General features: G+C 41.7%; 1 protein-coding gene across 1 annotated transcript in view; it reads right to left on the reverse strand.

Annotated features, from left to right (window-relative positions):
* ext1b (exostosin glycosyltransferase 1b) overlaps nt 1-16,301 on the reverse strand; it is a 129,389-nt gene that overhangs the window by 34,828 nt on the left and 78,260 nt on the right. Inside the window, exons 2-4 of the mRNA XM_031295908.2 lie at nt 7,905-7,998; nt 4,182-4,289; nt 2,036-2,155 (exon numbers count right to left, since the gene is read on the reverse strand). Coding sequence (XP_031151768.1) covers nt 2,036-2,155; nt 4,182-4,289; nt 7,905-7,998 — 322 coding nt within the window. The remainder of the gene's footprint in view (nt 1-2,035; nt 2,156-4,181; nt 4,290-7,904; nt 7,999-16,301) is intronic.

The raw sequence follows: 16,301 nt of genomic DNA on the forward strand, positions 1-16,301 counted from the left end.
TGTGTGTATCAACACAGATCTGCCGTGAGGAGGACGCAGGCCCAACACGATGAATAATCCATGTCGCTCGTTATCTCAGGGGCTGCCACGGCAACCCCATTTACATATGTCACCCCTTCTCTTCACCCTTTCTCCCACCACTCTCCTTTCCCCTTTTTTTTTTTACAGGACAGTCAGTCAGTCAGGATTAAGTGTTTAGCCTTTTGCTGTATTCAACATAAACACACACTCACAAACACACACTGAGTCACAAGCTTTCGCCGTGTCACCTTGCTCTTTAGTGCGGAGTGACAACATGTCAGCAAGGTTATGCCTGGGTGGTGCCATGTGTACCTGGGCTGACACACCTTGACATATGGAGACGTGTTTCTGACTCTGCCTGTGTGTGTGTGTGTGTGTGTGTGTGTGTGTGTGTGATAGCGCACAGTGAGACAGGGCTAGATAACAAACAGACCAGAGATGTAGAGCTAGCTAAAAATCGGACAGACTCTAGATACTGAAGCCACGACACATTGCATGCCAAGTGTGTGGGTGCTTGTGTGTGTGTAGAAAAGTCAAATTCAGATGTAAGATTTGGGAGGTTATACTGTATAGAGGGGAATCTTGCTCCGAGGCTTTAGCGACGCGCGGTAAGAGAGGAAATCAAATGCGTGATGGGATACTTGGGTGACAGAGGAAGCAGGAAGAAGAAGCCATTTGTAACCACAACGTGAACCTAGCAGTAAGCCCAGGTATTATCCCTGCATCTATACACATCTTGTTTAAACTGAATAATGAGGGTGGGGGATTGAATGAATGAATAGTTTTTTCATTCACAAATTCTTCTAAAGTGGATTTTTGTTAACAAAGTGAATGCCCATGACACAATGAGGTCAGAGGAAGGAGGGAGGTTTCTGAACTTAAAACGATAATTTGTCTTTTTAGTGTAAAACACTTTTTGTTTTGTCCTTTACCAAGACAGCAGCTGTGGCCAACATGGATTGGATGGATTCCAACAGTGACTAGTTTTCACGTATTAGTTTTCAAAGTATTAATGTATCCTTTAAAACAGGGGTCTTCAATGTTTTTTAAGGCAAGGACCCCTTAGCTGAGGGAGAGACGGAACAGGGAGCCCCTATTACATATATTGTGAAATTAAGTTGCATATTAAACTTACAATAGAATAATGTGGGGGCAGCCTAAATCCTTGATACATACCTTTTTAGTGCATAGAATACTAAGCTATTAAAATAATAATTGTTGGCATGATTGTATACAGTCAATCCTTAGGATTGACTGTATCTGTGAATGGCTATTTTATTGACTACCTTACAAAATAGCCCCACTGATGATAGGCTTACTGGCCTACACTGTATGTAAAGGCCAGTAAGCCTATCATCAGTGAGGCTTTTTCACATTTGCTAATAATATATGGATTCATTTTAAGACATTTTTAATTTTTTTTTTTTTAAACTTTCAGGAAATTAACAATAATTTGGCAGCCCCCCAAATAGGGAATGGAATCCATTGAAACTGATCACAGCCTGGGGTGAGTGTTTGATACTCATAAAAACAGATTTACTCATAAAAACAGAATACCACTTTAAGGTCATTGGTTTGGATCCGCCAAACTAACTAGCAAAATGTGGCTAAGTTAACACACTATACCATCTAATGATGAATTTTCACATCTATCAACAATACTATTACAGAAACTGTGCTCATATGCAGCATCAGAGAAGTCACAGCCTAAATGCAATACCCTGTTTCGCCCACTTTGAGTAAAACAAAAAACAGCTTCTGACAAATTCTCTGTTAACATGTGCTATAATGTCTTTTTTGCTCTCTGTAAACGACACTATCCACCCTTCTATTTTGCTTTTACGCTTGTACCAGAGAGACAAAAGAGAGGCCTGACAATAAAGCGAAGATTGCAGAGTGTGCTAGGATACTGCAGCCCTCTGAGTGAAAGATTGATGATGGAGGAGTAGGAGAGAGGACAGCAGAGAGGCCAAAAGTGTGAGTGGTTGTGCACACGTGTGTCTTGAGTCCTCACCTCCAGTGTGGTCAGCACTATCTTTTCCACAGAGGAGAAGTAGGCCTCCCAGAGGAACTGAGTCTGCTGTCTGAGGGACAGGATCTTATCCTGGTGGATAGAGCGCACTGTGGTCGGGATCTGCAAATGACAAATAGCAGTCAGTCAGCATTCAGTACTGATCTGGGCCCTAAACTGTGGTGACAGGAAGATTAAAACTGATCCCAGAGATACACTCATCAACAGATAAAGCACATTAAGGTGTGGACGCCTTGTGAACAGTAGGCTGAAGCATATATTGCAAGTTTCTGGAGTAACAGCCACAAACATTTTTTTGTAATTTGGTCCAAGTCTTAAGTGCTTTCAAAGCAATTCTTAAGACAAGTCTGAAATCCTTGAGGGCAAATCCAAGTTGAGTCACAAGCTTTAATAAATAAACTGCAAGTCAGTTCTTTGAATGCTGACCATTTTGCTTACAGCAGTGTGGCTGAAGTGGCTTAAGTACTGCAGTTTACATGTCTGATACTTAGTCTTTTCAATGAACAGTCCTAACAATTTAATACTAAGGGGGGGTTTCCTGTTGCTGTCTTTTTTTTTTGCTTTTGTTCCAGAATATTACAAGGTCAAAAGACAAAAAACAAACCTGTTGTTTCTCAAGCTTTTAACCACATCATGATTCTGTCCCCATGTCAGACTACCTGTTATCACGTGACGTACTTTCTACACTTGAGTCACGTGGTAAAAACTAAACTATGTCCACTACTGAGCAACTCCATCTGCTGAGGAAGGCCACAGCATGAGGGGGGGTCAAGAAATGAACTTTCAAGCACACTTGAGATGTTTTTGCTCTCATGTCACGAAGGTCCGGTGTCACAACTTTCAATTAAAGTCAAGTGTTAAGTCCTCATTCTTTTTTTGGTTTTGTATATATGAAACAAACAAGATATTAGGTGTTAATTAGTGAGATTTAGACATGCTAGTGGGCAGATTTAGTTACCTTTGGACAGAGCCAGTCTAGCTGTTTCTACCTGTTTTCAGTCTTGTTGCTAAGTTAAGCTAAGCTAACCATCTAAGATATGAGAGTGGTATCAATTTTCTCATGTAACTCTCTTCCAGAAGCGTGATACCAAAATGTCAAACTTTTCCTTGAAGGTCTACAGCTCTGGTAGCAGTTTTGTTTGCCAAGTCCACCAAATTCCTTAGTGTAGGGAGCAAATTATGGTATTTGAAAAGGTAGAGTCCCAGAGAAATAAAATAGTGTTTACAGACATACAGTATATTTGAGGGGATGAAGTACACAACACAAGGAATTTACAAAAATAATGGCAGCAGTAACTATCAGTCATCAAACAGTATTAGGGAAGAAAAGCTAAAATGCTGCAGCAGTGTTTGGTGAATGTTTTTTTAATTTCATTCAAAGAGCTGCGTAGTTTAATCCGTATGTGGTTTATTCGTCACAGTAAAGGAGGGGATAATTACAAATAAACACCTTTTTCATTCACTCTTTAGTAAATACTGCCATATCCTGCTAACTGGTAACATTTTTATTGAAGAAGTCAATACACTGTATGTGTAGTATTTTAAAAAAAAAATCCTGGTTTAGATAGAGTAATAACTTTGACTGTACAGTACAGGTATAACACATTTAGTGGAAAACATACATCAATATATGTACTGTATGTTGTATGCATACAGCCAATCATATTGCTGTAAAATACATAAATCCACAGAGATATCCAGGATGGCTTAGACACACTGGTGCTACACAGAGTTACACTCAATGTCAAACAATATTATTACACACTTCATTCAAATTAAGATTTAATGGGCATATAATTACTTTCCCCCCATGAAGTTCAAGCAATTCCAGACAAATCCATTTGCTCAGTCTATTTATTCGCCCTCTCATATAACAATGTGAGGCTTCGAGTGGCATTTTCAAGCAGTCAAGGACATGGTATGCTGCTTGCATTTTGCTTAGTTGTCAACCACTCCACGAGAAAACAAAACATGACAGGATTTTGGGGAATATAAGCGAAAAATGTGTGCTCAGAAAAAAGGTTTTGTTTTCGGGTGTGGGGCAGCTGCTGGTTCTCTGTCTGGTATAGTTTTCAGGTGATACACAGAGGCATGTGGTTATGTGTGAGTGTTGTCTGTGGGCAGTTACCTGCAGTAGGAGTCTCTCGTCGCCGATCACTGCGGCTGTGTTCCAGTCAATGATCTCGGAGAAAGGCAGCTCCCAACCGTTACTCAGCATCACCGGCACACACGCAGCCTGACACACACGCACGCACGCACGCACACACGCACGCACACACACACACACACACACACACACACACACACACACACACACACACACACACACACACACACACACACACACACACAGAGAGAGAGAGAAGCTTGGACATGATCCTTTACAAACACAATCAGAGCTACAGCTAAATCATGACTGCTTTGCTACATATTGATCCGGATTATTAAAGCTACACTATGCATCTCTTTTCATATAAAAGCTGCACTGTATTATAATTGACCCCTTTGTGTTCAGGCATAAATTCCCCATATGGCAGAGATTGGATTTTCTTTGACTTTCAAGACTCTTTGGTGTGATGTATATATATATCATACAGCACATAAAATCAGTAGTGAGATTTATAGCAGTCACAACAATGATACACGCAGCAGAAAGCCCATTAATGTCTTAACAGATGCTAACTTTATCAGCTGCAGACTAGATGAGGTTTCAGAATAGAAATCAAATAAAAGGGCTGACCTTTAACAACTGAGAGGGAAAAGCAGCTGCTTCAAATTTGTCACTCTACAGGTTTAATCACAATTATTAGCCATAATTATACAAGAAACACTTCTTGGATTGCAACTTGACAAATGTTTAAATAACAGAAATGTCACTATTAATGGAAATGGCAAAATTGCAGTATGCACTGAAAAGCTATATTAATGTATTTTGGGGCACTTGGGGGCAGCAGAAAAAGCTGTAAACACATTATAAAGTTGATATTGTCCAGCAGTATACATCCAGCAGACACAGAGCAACATTATCATTCATTTGGAGTCGTGTTTCAGGCCACCTGATGAGTGTAAGTCCAGTATTCATTCTCATTTTAGTTTTGTTTTTGGCCACTTTTTCTTCAGGGAATTATCTGGCTCTTTAGCTGCTAAATGTTTTACTATGTTCACCAGCCTTTTTGCTAACTTTGTGTGTCTGCTGTTTGGTGCTGAACAGGTAGTGCGGTGGATTTTACCCTGAAAACAGCTACCTGCTGCTGGAAACGATTGATGAGAGCAGTGGGAGTAAAACAAAACATTAAATCTGCATGCTTTAAAACCCAAACAATTAGCTTTAAGTTGCTAAAATGGTGAGGGGAACTGCAGCATACTGTATGTTGCTCTGCAGGTTTATTACTTTGAACCCTTTCACTACATAGTCACTTGACCCACTGGTCATATAAAATAAAAATAAGTGCAGCTTTAATTAAAAAAAATCAGACTTAGTGCACAAATATGAGCTCAAATGTAACCTAAAAATGCATACATATTGCTTTGATCATAGATACAAAATTTGAGATCAAACATGAGCTTATTAACGCAACGCAGCCTAGCAATCAGATAAACAGAAATAAGTTTGAACATAAAATCTAGATAAGCAAGCAGGCAGGCAGGCAGGCAGCATATAGTCACAGATAGTGAAGAAAGAGACTATGAGACTGATATGGATGTGAAAAAAACATTTGTTGGAGAGCAGATCACAGAGAGTCTAACATTCTGGATTTATATAAACCAGAAAACATTTATTCACTCCGCTGTAACCATTGCATGCACAGAAATAATGTCTTAAGTATGTGCTTAATAGTTCTGTTTCTGATTCTGTTTGTGTTTATTTGATTTCTAAAAAAATGTTTGAATCACGTATGACCCTGAAAATCAAAGAAACAAACCACATTTTGTCAACTTCAATTATTTTGATTTAGTGAGAACCCTCACTCGGTGTATGGCCTTCTTTTTTTAACAGCTACACTTCTTGACACATCAATATTAAAATGGTGACTTCAGGGGCTGAAAAGTTAATTACTCAAAGGGGGCAAGCAGGAGGAATGATAATGAGAGGAGGAAAGGGGAAATAAAAAATATCAAAAGGCAGAAGAAAGTGGATAAGTAGATTAAAAAAAGATGAAAAGAGGGAGGTAGTGAAGCTGAATGTGACCTTTGGCAAAGGAGTGGTACAGGGATGGAGGGATGAGAGGAGAGGTATATGGAACAGCTGGTGTGTGTGTGTGTGTGTGTGTGAGTGTGTGTGTTTGTGTGTTCGTGGTGGGAGTTTGATGTAATGACGGCCCTGTCACTCCCAGGTCATAAAGGTGTCAGCTAAACCGCACGCATGCACGGCGCACACACGGCGCACGCACACACACACACACACACACACACACACACACACACACACACAGTTGACCTCTATTAGCTCATGCAAAAACCAACGCAATACTTTCCCTCTGTCTTACTGTAGACGGTGCGAGTCGATAAATGGAGTGAGTCAGACAAATGGGGAAAGGACAGGAGAGGGCATACAGTATATGCCTCCTGAGTGAAGTGTGCTAGTGTGTGTGTGTGTGTGTGTCTGTGTGTGTGTGTGTGTGTGTGTGTGTGTGTGTGTGTGTGTGTGTGTGTGTGTGTGTCTGTGTGTGTGTGTGTGTCTGTGTGTGTGTGTGTGTGTGTGTTTGTGGCAGCTGATAGTGAGATTAGGGTGCACTCTGTGGATGGTAAGGAGAGGTAAAGGACAGTGCAGTAGTAATGCCAAAGAGTGCAGTGCAGTTATAGAAATGGATGAACAGGGGAGAAAAAAAGAGATGTGAAGTGTGTAGATTTCAAGAGGTTTGAGTGAAGAGGAGGTAAATGCAGATCCAGCATTAGAAAATGACTAGATGGGAAGAATTTACCTCACAGGTTACTATGGTCATACAGTGTGGTGAGGTGTTACGGCATATTACGTGTAGCAATTTTAACTTAATCTACACTTAACCTTGACAAAATATTATACTTAAAAGCGCAAAAACCTCACAATTCTATCTTTGTAAACCATTTAAATATTCCTACATCACTGCGACAGCAGAGTGCAACAAACCAGTAAAGAGAAAGAGGAAGTGAGGGGGAAGCACCAACAAGGAGGAAATAGTAGACTTTTAGAGACATAGGGCTTATACACACTGTACAGTGCCAGGTTGTGATAACGAAAAGGAAAAAGGTGTGAACATTTTTCATAAATCCGGAAAAATAAGGGATAATTTGACCCTGGGAGAAAACCAGAAGAAGGCAATGAAACACAAGAGTCTCCCGGGAAAACAAGGAAGGTTGGCAAGTTGGGCCCTACTTTGCCTCTAACTGGTTTTCCCTGATATTCTTACTCTAACCTTTACCAATCTCACTCCTCATGCCTAACCAATGATCAACCAGAGGTGGGTCATGCCTTCACACGTCCCACCGTACCATCCAATCTAGCATCAACCATTGTTAAACTACAAACTAAATCAAGAGCTTTTAAATACATCTCTATTATATACATTTCACAATTTAACAGTTTATCTGTTTAACACTTGAGAGACAGGAAGAAGCAGCACATGTTGTCAGTGAAAGTCTTATTTGTTTAACATTAATTACACTATTAGCCTGAGAATTAAGGTGGCAATGATTTGGTGATCCTTTAATGCTGGAGGTAGCACCATTAAAACACATGCTTAGTGGGAGGTTTGAGTGTGGGATGATGGGATTCTTTTTCTTCCTGGTAATATTGCTGGTGGACATGAATTTGCAGCATGTGCAATGCTTTCTCATAATGGGGTGTGTGTTTACGTGTGTGTTGCTTGTTTACCTGTAGCGCCTCGAGGAAGCGGAAAGAGCCCAGTCGTCTGCCGCGGGGCACCAAACAGAAGGTGGAGTTGTGAAGCATCTCCTTGTAGTCGTACCTGCAGAGACACGAGACACGAGACACACACACACACACACACACACACACACACACACACACAATGAGTTTACTGACATAAGCAAGAACATGTTATTTACGGCAACATGCTTAGAAAAATGTGTGTAATTAGAGGGATACATACAGTACATGCATCACTGTTACTTGTTGTAATGAGCTATATAATTAGACAGTATATCATAGTTGAAGAAAATGTCATGCTAAACACGACTTGGGAACTACATGTCAGTTTCAGCTATGGTTGCTGTGAAACTCCACTGTGTCTGATGGTCATAATTCAAAGCACAATATACCGGTTTATTACAAGCACAACTTGGGTCGTACAAGGAAGCCAGATGGGGCAAGAAACACGACCTGTCAGACAATCAGACTGTAAAGAAGCCAACAGTTTAGTCAGATTATCTAAACCACTTTATTTGGAAGGTAAAAACCAAAAGTAAGTAGAATCCAAAATTTCTGTGATAATCCCTCACAACTACAGCAAGTATGGTGGGTCAAATCTGAAACAGAAATATGGTCTGTAAAGTGATGGATGTTTACAATAAACAGTTTGGGGAATTATTTTACCCTTCAAATATGTTTGGGTAAGCTGGGGTTTGTTTGCAACCTGTCTCATTTACTACAATGTCTGACTTCTTTTTAATGATGTGGCCACATTCCCAAAACTTTAATAAATCTCCCCGTTTTGCTTCTCTTTCTTTTTCACCCAACAGCCTCTCCATTCATAAACTCCAACCCCACACCTCTCCCTCGTTCTTACTCCTCCCCCTTCCTATCTCACAAACAATATGCTCCTTTGCATAGCCCCTCTTCTTTACTCACTACCTTTCACAATCCCTCTATCTCTTAAAGCAAGAGGCTGATGCTCTCTTCCTCCTTCCCAGCTCCTCTTTCTCCTCCTCCTGCACACTCATCCCTCTATCTCTCCAGTGAGGTGTGTCTTATTGCTCTCCAAACAGGGTGATCAACCCGGCCAGGGGTAATGAGCTGAGAGTGACACCTGCTTCCACCACACAGCTGGCTGTGTGTGTGTGTGTGTGTGTGTGTGTGTGTGTGTGTGTGTGTGTGTGTGTGTGTGTGTGTGTGTGTGTGTGTGTGTGTGTCTGTAATACAGAAAGACGGATATAGATGTGTGTATCTGTGCATCAGTCTGTTTGCGTATAAAAAATATATATATATATATATATATATATAGTATTTACATTCTCATCCAGCGCAGAAAACTTTTACCAAGTCAGTGAATGCCCTAATTTCAGTTTCTCTCAATTTATTTTGGTTCTCCTGTCCTCTTCCATCTTTATTTCTTCTCCCTTTCCTGCTCTCCGTCTTGCTTTTTCCAACAGCAATGTCTCCCTGTGTGGATTATTTCTCTCTATCTCTCTCATACAGACACACAGAGCTAAAAAAATGGCACCTAAAAGCTAACATGCCAGTCAACAGTGCAACTAGGCATCACAGGGTTGCTGTTTTGTTAAGTCCAATTATTTTATACACATTTTCACTACTATAAATACCTTGATTTACAAAAAAGGGAACAGATCTGTTTAGGCAGTTTTCCCCACATATTTTAGGTCACCATGCACTCAAAAGTTATGTTTCCTGCTGCAAGAAGACACAGATCACAACAACGTGGAGTAAACTATATCTTCTTGCAACAATGACTATAAATACATAAACAATAATAAAGGCAATGATTTATGTGTGAAAAATGAATAAAATGGAAATAATGAGCCCTAAGGATTGTTCAGGTTAGGGGTTAAGAGACTAGTAAGGCAGAAAATCATTTCTCATTTAGCCATATTCTATACAAGGTGAAGGTTACAGGAAACACACACTACATTTACACACATTCTGCTGTATTAATGATGCTGTGGATGTACTGTAGCTTACAGAAGTGTGACAGTGATTGCTGATGCTGCCTTCTGTGCGTGTGTGTGTGTGTGTGTGTGTATCTGTGAATATGGACCGAGCTGAAAAAGCTGGAAGCCTAGCACTACGTTCACACACACACACACACACACACACACACACACACACACACACACACACACACACACAATGGTGATTGCTGATGTTGCTGACGAGATGCTGCCTTGTGTCTTCTATAGCCAAGCTCTAATGAAGTGCGGGAGACATGACAGCCTGTGATAAAATCCCACCCTCATTCACACCTACATGCATAACGATCTGTGTGGCAAATAACACAGTTACCGAGCACACACACATACCGATGGGCACGCAGACACACATGCGGCGTGAACAAGCGACAGCTGCACGCCCTCACATTGACGTTCTGTCACCTGCCGATGGAGACGAAGAAGCTATCTTAGCCCATATTTCCACACCAGCTGTCTGCCTGGATGGTGTTTGTGTGTGTGTGTGTGTGTAACAGCCCACATAACAGGCCGGCATCTGATGGCAGTGAATATCAATGTGTGGATTTAACATGCAACAGTCCTGTAAAACGTTTTTTCTAACCAAAGCGCTTCTGTGTCAGATCTTCTGTCTCCTTTATGTTTAATATGATGCAAACGTTTTCTGTTTCTATTTGACCTAATCTGTCATGAGACAAACTTCTAAACTTCTCTTCTCAGTTTAAAAAAAAAAGTTTTATAACCAATGCAATTTCTTCCAAGTCTCTCAAGCAAATCGCTGGTTTCACAGGTCGCTAATTTTGGCTTGGTGTCTCTTGAAAAAGCGCAAGCACAACCTTACCACTTGATTCACCTGCTGTGCATCTTAACCTTATCACGACTCAGATTGTGCCTTAAAGAGATGATTGTCTTTTAAAGAGGGAGTGTTAGTGGTTTAGAGATTTGAAAGAGGCGAGGAGGTTGCAGTAGGAGGCCTACATGAGGACGTCCCCTGCTGTGTAAACCCACTTCCACCTCTTTTCCTCCCCGCTCCTCTCCTCACTCTTCTACCTCCCCTTGAACCTCATGCTGGTTTGCACTTTATGCTGGGTTCAGAGGCCACAGCTTGCTCTCACTATCTTTCTCCACCTCTTCTTCTCCTCCCTTTTCTGTTCTGTCTACAACAGCTCTCCCCATGTTTTGTCCTTGTGAACTTGAGCTGGCTGGGGGAAACCACAGCCGAGCTGCGAGCCTACAGGCTGTGATTGTGATTGTGTGCGTGTAAATTTATATATTTTTTTGGATGTGTGTGTGCCTCTCCATCGTACATATGAGTGTGTGCACATGTGCGTTTGTGTTAGACAGATAACACAATGAAAGCAGGGGGAATACACAGCGAATGTGTGACAAAGGTGACAGCCTACTGGAGGGGGCGAGTTGTGCCACATTTGAGTTGACATTTTGAGTGAAAACAGCAGAAAACAAAGTCAGCATGCAGAAAATATGAAGGAGACGGAAAACAAGGCTTCATGTAATCAAACGCAGGAGATGACCTCAGCGTGTGCACCCCGCGGTGTTTTGTATGCATACGAGAGTGTGCTTGAGTGCACGTGTCAGCATGTCCAACAACTGTGAAGCAGTTAAAAAACACTACTCCGCCCGCTCCGATGGCAACGTCCTACATGGTTGCTGTGGCAACCTGCCATTAAGTGCCTTCACTTGCAGCAACTTAATTACATGGGATAGGCGCATCATGGTTGCTGTGAAACTCCACTATGTCTGTTGCTCATAATTCAAAGCACAATATACCGGTTTATTACAAGCACAACTTGAGTCATACAAGGAAGCCAGATGGGGCAAGAAACACGACCTGTCAGACAATCAGACTGTAAAGAAGCCAACAGTTTGGTCAGATTATCTAAACCACTTTATTTGGAAGGTAAAAATCAAAAGTAAGTACATCCATATATCCATGTAAATATTAATGGACAACGCATCCGGTTCGGCAAAGTGCTGCAAATGCGTAAGTGCCTTAAACCTGCATTCTATCTGATTTCCAGCAGGGGGCAACACGTGCGGTTGCAAAAGGAGGTTGGCTTCTGTAGAAGTCTATGAGAAAGTGATCCACTTCTCACTTGATTTATTACCTCAGTAAACATTTTCATAATGAGTTTATGGTCTCAATCGCTAGTTTTAAGTCTTCTGCAACACAGAATGATGTTCATTTTTTGAATTTTAAAATCGGCGCTAAAGCAGGGGGTGTTTTAGGGCGTGGCTATGATGTGATTGCCAGTGAAAGTGTGTAACGTAACGTGGCTCCTCCCTCACTCTTCCCTCTCGTCTGAAATCATCACATCCGCAACCAGGATGGCTGCGCCCGTAACGGCAAACTCGACAACTCATAGCATATTTCCACAAACCAATGGGTGATGTCATACATGCTCTGTCCATTAATATGAACAGTCTATGTTTGCAGCCTGTCTCATTTACTACAATGTCCGCATCATCCACGCAGACAAGGGGGTAAGGGGGGGGGTGAAAGAGGAGAGGGATGGAAACTGTATTTTTTTTAATAAACACACTATCAAGCATCCACACTGATCCCTTATGGCCAGGAGTGGAAGATAAATTCAGATCCTTTAGGCTACTCAGTATCAGTGGTAATCAATGATGAAAAACTTTCCCTTAGTTACTGTTGCTTTCCACACATATAACATATGACACACATATAAAGATGATGATAACAGAGGTAGAGAAACACTTTGTAACACGTGTAAACACGTTTTTAACTAAAAAAGTGCAATATGTCACTGTGAATGTAGAAAAGTAGAAGTATAAAGTAGCATAAAGTAACGTACCCTAAAAAATGTCTTAGTACTTAGTGATAGTACTTAAGGAAATGTGCTTTGTACGACAGCCTAGACTCCCAAAGGTGTGCACTTGGTGGGCTTCCAACTGGACTTTCTGGTGCCATGTGAGCACCCAGCAGGCGCCTGAACATGAAGCTTCAGGGTGATGAAAACACAAAACCACAACCAGCCTGAGTGTCTTCCAGGGAGCAGAGAAAAAGAGATCCAATTTACTGCCTATTGAGACTGTTGTTACATTAGCCTCCTGGACCTCTCTCCTGTCTCCCTCTGAAACTCTCTCACTAATTTCTTTGTCTTCCAAAGTGGGTTATGGTATGTGTGTCTGTGTGTTTGCGTGTGTGTAAGGGTGTGTGAAAGAATGGGTGTCTGGAGGTCTGCTGATGGCTGGAACAAAATCCAGGGAAGTCTTTTTTGTACTGCATTGTAGTGAAGTGTGGAGTGTGTAGTGTGACAAACAACCCTCTAGTAAAACCCTATTTGACTCATTAAATTATTAATTTATGAAAAAAGAAAGCTCTGATTTCCTCTCACTGTGCCCTTCTGCACATGAGGATGAAAGTGAATTTCAGGATGTACTGAAGTGTTTGTACATCAAAGATAACAAAAGTTATTTATCATTATGGATGTCATGCCCCAGATGTGCTCATTTGTCTAGTAAATAGCTCCCGAACAGACTAAGGACATATTCCAGCAGTAATTAAACAGAAGCCTCGTCCACCTCATAGACACAAGTATCTAATTTGAAGCATATTGTTGAACGTGTTCCCATGAGAGTACGACAGATGTGCAGGCTAAGCGAGCTTGTGGGTAAAATGTGGGCATTTTTGGCTTCTGACTAACTAAGATAGAGTGTGTCTGGGTTCAGTGGGAGTGTGTGTGGGTTGAGGCGTTGAATCCACATATGTTTTCGTGTGTGTATTTGAGGATGATACGATGTGTGCGCACATGCGTACAGATATGAGCTTTAGAGAAGAATCAGTATTGTGTGACTGGAATGTGTGTGTGCTTATGTCCGCTAACGTTCACTCTCTCTACTTATTCCCCCTGCGGATATGTGGAAAAGTAAACATCTGTATGTGGGCATCCAGATGCGTTCCTATCCATTTTGTCTTACTGTATCTTCCTACTGCTCTGCTGCGATAACGCCTGCTGTTCCCTCTGAAACTAATTAGCCTGATTAGCTCTCATTAGCCAGCTTTTGCTAGTTCCAATTAGCATTCTAGCATGGAATGACCCAGAGGTCCACCTCGCCAAACAAACAGGCTTTCTGTGGTCAAACTCATTATGACCCTGAGGTCTGTTCACACGCAGGGCCAATCGGATTACACTCGCAGGTTTGTAAAGAGTTTACCCTGCCTTGCCCAAAGACGGTCATAGCCCTGTGTAGCACAGTGGGTAGTTCACATACTGAATAAAACACAGCTGAGTGCATGTGAAGAACATGATGTCATGGCAGCTGGTCTGACTGGTGGTGGTGGCCACATGTAAAGAGTTATATGTAAAAACGTGTGGCAGCAGAAAAGGCAGCACAGCAGATACGAGCCCACCGAGGACAAATATAGTTCTGGAGCTATAATGTGCATTGGATGAAAGGGTCCACATATACGGTGCAATATAAACATGACTGTAAAGCTACCATCACAGACAACAGTGCTTCTCATGAATGTATGGGTTGAGACTACAGAGCCTAAAATACATCCTCTGTCTTTCTCTAACCTTTATTTGACTGGCAAAGCTGGGTGAGATTAAAAATGTAGTTTCTCGAGTGTCCTAGGCGGTCTAAGAAAAGGCTAAACCAACACTGAGTTACAGACTAATACCAAAAGATGCACAAAATAATATATTACTAGATCAGGATTAACAAACTCAACTCAACCCACTCTAAAAACATAAGCCAAGTCATAATGTAAAGACCACCTGGGAGCATTCTGAAACCATCAAACAATAAATTAATAAAGCAAACACATCCAGATTGTAATATACCCCATAATAATATTAGCCAGATGAGAGTGCATTACAGGGGACAGCTGTTGTCACAGGTGTGGCAGCAAACAAAACAAACAGAGGATTCATTGGGATCTGACTGCACAGGCTGCACCTGAACATCGGTCCTCTGCACGAGTGGAAGTATGTGTCCCTGCACAAGCCAGTTTCATCACTGAAAGTGTGAAACAGTTAGCGACAACAATTGACAACCTCCCTGAGTGTGTTAACAATATTGATCCCTACGGATTGCGCATAACTAAGTGTTCATGACAGTCTGTGTTGTTCTGAATGTGATTGTGAGCTTTCAGTGGCATATGTGATTACTTGCATAATGAGTTGGGAAGTAAAAGCCAAACACAAGTGTTCATTGGAGACGCAGCTGAGAAGTTCTGATATCAGGTATGAACCTCGGAAGTCAATCATGACTGGATTTCAGCAGGGCACGGATATATCTGTGTATAAGACCTGAACAAGGGCTTAATATGACAGGTCCCGTCAAGAACAAATTCTTGTGGGGAATCGCTGACTGATGGGTCCATAGTTATATCTCTGTTCTATCTCTCTCTCTAGCTCTCTCTTTCACTCTCACCCCGTGTGAATACAGTGCAACTGCAGTCAAAAAAAAAATCCTTTAAACATTTTCAGAAACATAAGACCCCCCTCCCCTTAAAACTAACAATCAAAAGCTCTGTTAAATTGTGAAAATGTTTACAACTTGATACAGGCCCTCTCTATGCTGGTGACCTGCAGCCTTCACAGCTAATGCATAAGTCTCTTTGCGTTGCCAATAAATAAACCATACTTGTCAGATTTTGCCTGGAAAGTCACAGTAACTCAGTGTTGCAGCTTATTCAAAAGTAACCGGTTTGAAGGAATTTCTGAGATGTCACGCTAGTTTGCATAGCTGCACTGGATCCATATTACTATTCAAATGAGTGCTGGGCAGTAAGCATGGCTGCAGGTGGTGGGTGTGTGAACCACATAAACCTAAACAAAAAGATAGGGCTCCTATATATGCAGACTCACACTCGGTACACACTCACACAAACTTCTGAATCAGTTCAAGTCAGCAGCCTGTTCTTTCCCTCCAGCCACCTATCCCCCCCCCCCTCCCCCCCCACGTGTAAGCCTGAATATTTTACAAATACCCCGATAACAAGAAGTCTTCCTGCCGCGCTACTAATTCACTATGACGGCTTTATCCTTGCAATCTTTTCAATTTGTCCTCTAGGATTTTTTCCACTGCCAACAGATGGGGGCAATTTTTCAGTTACATTTAGTGTCTGGGTAGTAGTCAGAGTTCCCAACTGCACACACACACACTCAACTCTCCAGAGGATGGAAGTGAGGTCGATTTCAATCTAGGGGACACCTATTCCAAACACGTATCCAGGAATATTTGGGGTGGTTTTTTTTTCATGGGCAGCTAGAATCACGTTTCACACATGCACACACAGAAACTATACTTCAAGTCAGTGATTGCCGCCTCACTGTGTGATGTGGCAGATGAGGGGTCCGGACTGTGTGGATGTTCACTGGAGACCAGCTGTGCCTCGCTCTGCACTTCCAGCTGG

This window comes from Sander lucioperca, chromosome 14 (genome assembly GCF_008315115.2).
Source record: "Sander lucioperca isolate FBNREF2018 chromosome 14, SLUC_FBN_1.2, whole genome shotgun sequence".
Classification (NCBI taxonomy): Eukaryota; Metazoa; Chordata; class Actinopteri; order Perciformes; family Percidae; genus Sander; species Sander lucioperca.